At 36.0% G+C, this 2,890-nt stretch overlaps 1 protein-coding gene across 1 annotated transcript; it reads left to right on the top strand.

The window, feature by feature from the left end:
* Positions 1 to 1,344: 1,344 nt before the first annotated feature.
* LOC102255274 (olfactory receptor 5M10) lies at positions 1,345 to 2,388 on the top strand. The gene has a single exon (XM_005885088.2). The coding sequence runs from the start codon at positions 1,414 to 1,416 to the stop codon at positions 2,359 to 2,361; it is 948 nt and encodes a 315-aa protein (XP_005885150.1). The 5' UTR covers positions 1,345 to 1,413; the 3' UTR covers positions 2,362 to 2,388.
* Positions 2,389 to 2,890: the final 502 nt, after the last annotated feature.

Here is a 2,890-nt window from a genome sequence, read left to right as displayed (position 1 = left end):
GAATATATTATAAATCTTCCCATCTTGTTTTTATAAAATATGATGTCAACTTTTAGAGGTAGGTCATTTTCTGTGTTTGTTCACTAAAAATATGTTTGCTTTTTAGTGTGGAAATTAGTACCCCACTAAAATAGAAAACTATTTTCAGCAATTGTACTTGATTTTTTATTGATATGATAATATTTCATGGCATGTCTAAAATTCCATTATTATATGCAAGGTCTTTTGATGTGTATGTAAAAGCTAAATAAAAGAACTTTATGCTGTAATTCTTAAAGCACAATTTTTCTAGTCATATCTTATTTTTACAAAGAATTGATAGTGGTTTCAGGAGTGAGTGAAACGCTGTTAACTGTGCTTTCCTAGACAAATATTTTCATATGTGTGTCAGTTGTGTGAAAACTGGGGATACTCCCCATTTTTCTCTAGATATTTGCATTCTGTTCAAATTTTACCTTCTTAGACTAGCCATCTAAAAGCATCCCACCTTTATTTTTCTTCATAGTACTTGCTTCTAACTGACATCATTTACATATTTTCTCTATGTGTTGTACCTTTTCCTAAAATATATGCTACACAAGGATGGGGAATTTGGTCACTGCTGTCACCCCAGAACCTTAACCAGAAAAAAATTAATCTTTGTAATGTATATGAATAAATGGGTGATTTTACAAAGCAGAGAGAACAATTCTTCATTCTGTATCCTCTTAGCTATACAGAGTGTGGCAAAAGTAGATTTATAGTTGCTCATATGAAAAATAATACAATTAATAAATACTAATACAAGAATAAACTCGATGCTTCACATACTCACACCTATAACCTACTTTTACCACAAGCTGTATATTAAGAGATAGATTTACTAATTCAATGTTTTCTGAAGGAAATTAAGTCAAACAATTAGAGGTATCAAGTGAAAATGCTGTGCTGAAGATTTGTTTTCTATATTATATCTGAAAAATAGGATATCAATTTGAAGGAACCCTAGAAATATAACTTTATTCATGTTTCCATTTGGATGATGCCTTTGACCTGCTGCTTTTTTATATCAGATTTTAATTCCTGTGCTTTTTCTCCCCACAAAATTAGAAAAACAATACTAAACATGGACTTCTCCAAGAAGAGAGGTATAAATGTGTGCGTGTTTGTCTGAAAGAAAGAGAAAAGAGTTTGAGATACAGAGAGAAAGAGACAGAAAACACAGAGACACCGAGAAAAACATTTGTGTAGAAATTCTGATATGTTATTGAAAAGAAAAGAGTAAGTTCCTATTAGATGAATCAATCAAAGAGTAAGTGATAAAATGGCTGGGATAAATAATAAAATGGATGAGATAAATGCCGAATCTTGATCAGACAGAATTTTTCACTTTTTTTTTTTTTTTGTCATTTTCAGTTTTCAAAGCATAAGAAAATGTCTTCCCAAAACCACACTCTAGTGACAGAATTCATTCTCTTGGGACTCACGGATGACCCAGTACTAGAGAAGATCCTGTTTGGGGTGTTTCTGGTGATATACCTAATCACTCTGGCAGGGAATCTGTGCATGATTGTGCTGATCAGGGCCAACTCCCACCTCCAAACTCCCATGTATTTCTTCCTTAGCCACCTCTCCTTTGTAGACATTTGCTATTCCTCCAACGTTACTCCAAATATGCTGTACGATTTCCTCTCAGACCAGAAGACCATCTCCTATGCTGGATGCTTCTCACAGTGTCTTCTCTTCATCGCTCTGGTGATCACTGAGTTTTACATCCTTGCTTCCATGGCATTGGATCGCTATGTAGCCATTTGCAGCCCGTTACATTACAGTATCAGAATGTCCAAGGACATTTGTATCTCTCTAGTCATGGTCTCTTATGCTTTTGGCTTTCTTAATGGACTTTCTCAGACACTGCTGACTTTTCACTTGTCCTTCTGTGGCTCTCTTGAGATCAATCATTTCTACTGTGCCGATCCTCCTCTTATAATGTTGGCCTGCTCTGACACCTATGTCAAAAAGATGGCAATGCTGGTAGTTGCTGGATTTACTCTCTCAAGCTCTCTCTTCATCATTCTCCTGTCCTACTTCCTCATTCTTACAGCCATCCTGAAGATCCGTTCTGCTGAAGGCAGGCACAAAACCTTCTCTACTTGTGCTTCCCACCTGACATCAGTCACTATATTTTATGGAACCCTTTTCTGCATGTACGTAAGGACTCCATCGAAAAGGTCTGTAGAGGAGTCCAAAATAATTGCAGTCTTTTATACTTTTTTGAGTCCAATGCTGAACCCATTTATCTACAGTATAAGGAATCAACACGTGATCCATGCCATGCAGCAAATGACTAAAGGAAATCTCTTCCACAAAAATGCAGTTTAGGCATCAGTTAATTTGAAATTACCAGTGTCTGTGATAAAATAAAGATTAGAGCCTAGAAATGATTGAGAGGGGTTCTAAATGTAATAGAGTTCCCAGTTCCAATTACTTTTTAAAAAAATTTTTATTGAATTTATTGGGATAACATTGGTTGATATAATTACATAGGTTTCAGATGGTACCGTTGTATAATACATCATCTGTATATTGTACTGGTGTGTTCACCCCCCAAAGTCAAGTCTCCTTCAGTCACCATTTATCCCCTAGTGGTTCTTAACCTTCCTATGCCGCGACCCTTTAATACAGTTCCTCATGTTGTGGTGACACCCAACCATAAAATTATTTTCGTTGCTACTTCATAACTGTAATGTTGCTACTGTTATGAATTGTAATGTAAATATCTGATATGCAGGATGTATTTTCATTGTTGGTGACCCACATGTTGAGAACTGCTGTTACCCTTCTCCACACCCTCCCTCCTCCCCCATTTCACTCTGGCAATCACCACACTGTTGTCCTGTGTCCATGAATT

The sequence above is a fragment of the Myotis brandtii genome, unplaced genomic scaffold, assembly GCF_000412655.1.
Source record: "Myotis brandtii unplaced genomic scaffold, ASM41265v1 scaffold892, whole genome shotgun sequence".
NCBI lineage: Eukaryota > Metazoa > Chordata > Mammalia > Chiroptera > Vespertilionidae > Myotis > Myotis brandtii.
This window is presented reverse-complemented; position numbering and strand designations above follow the sequence as displayed.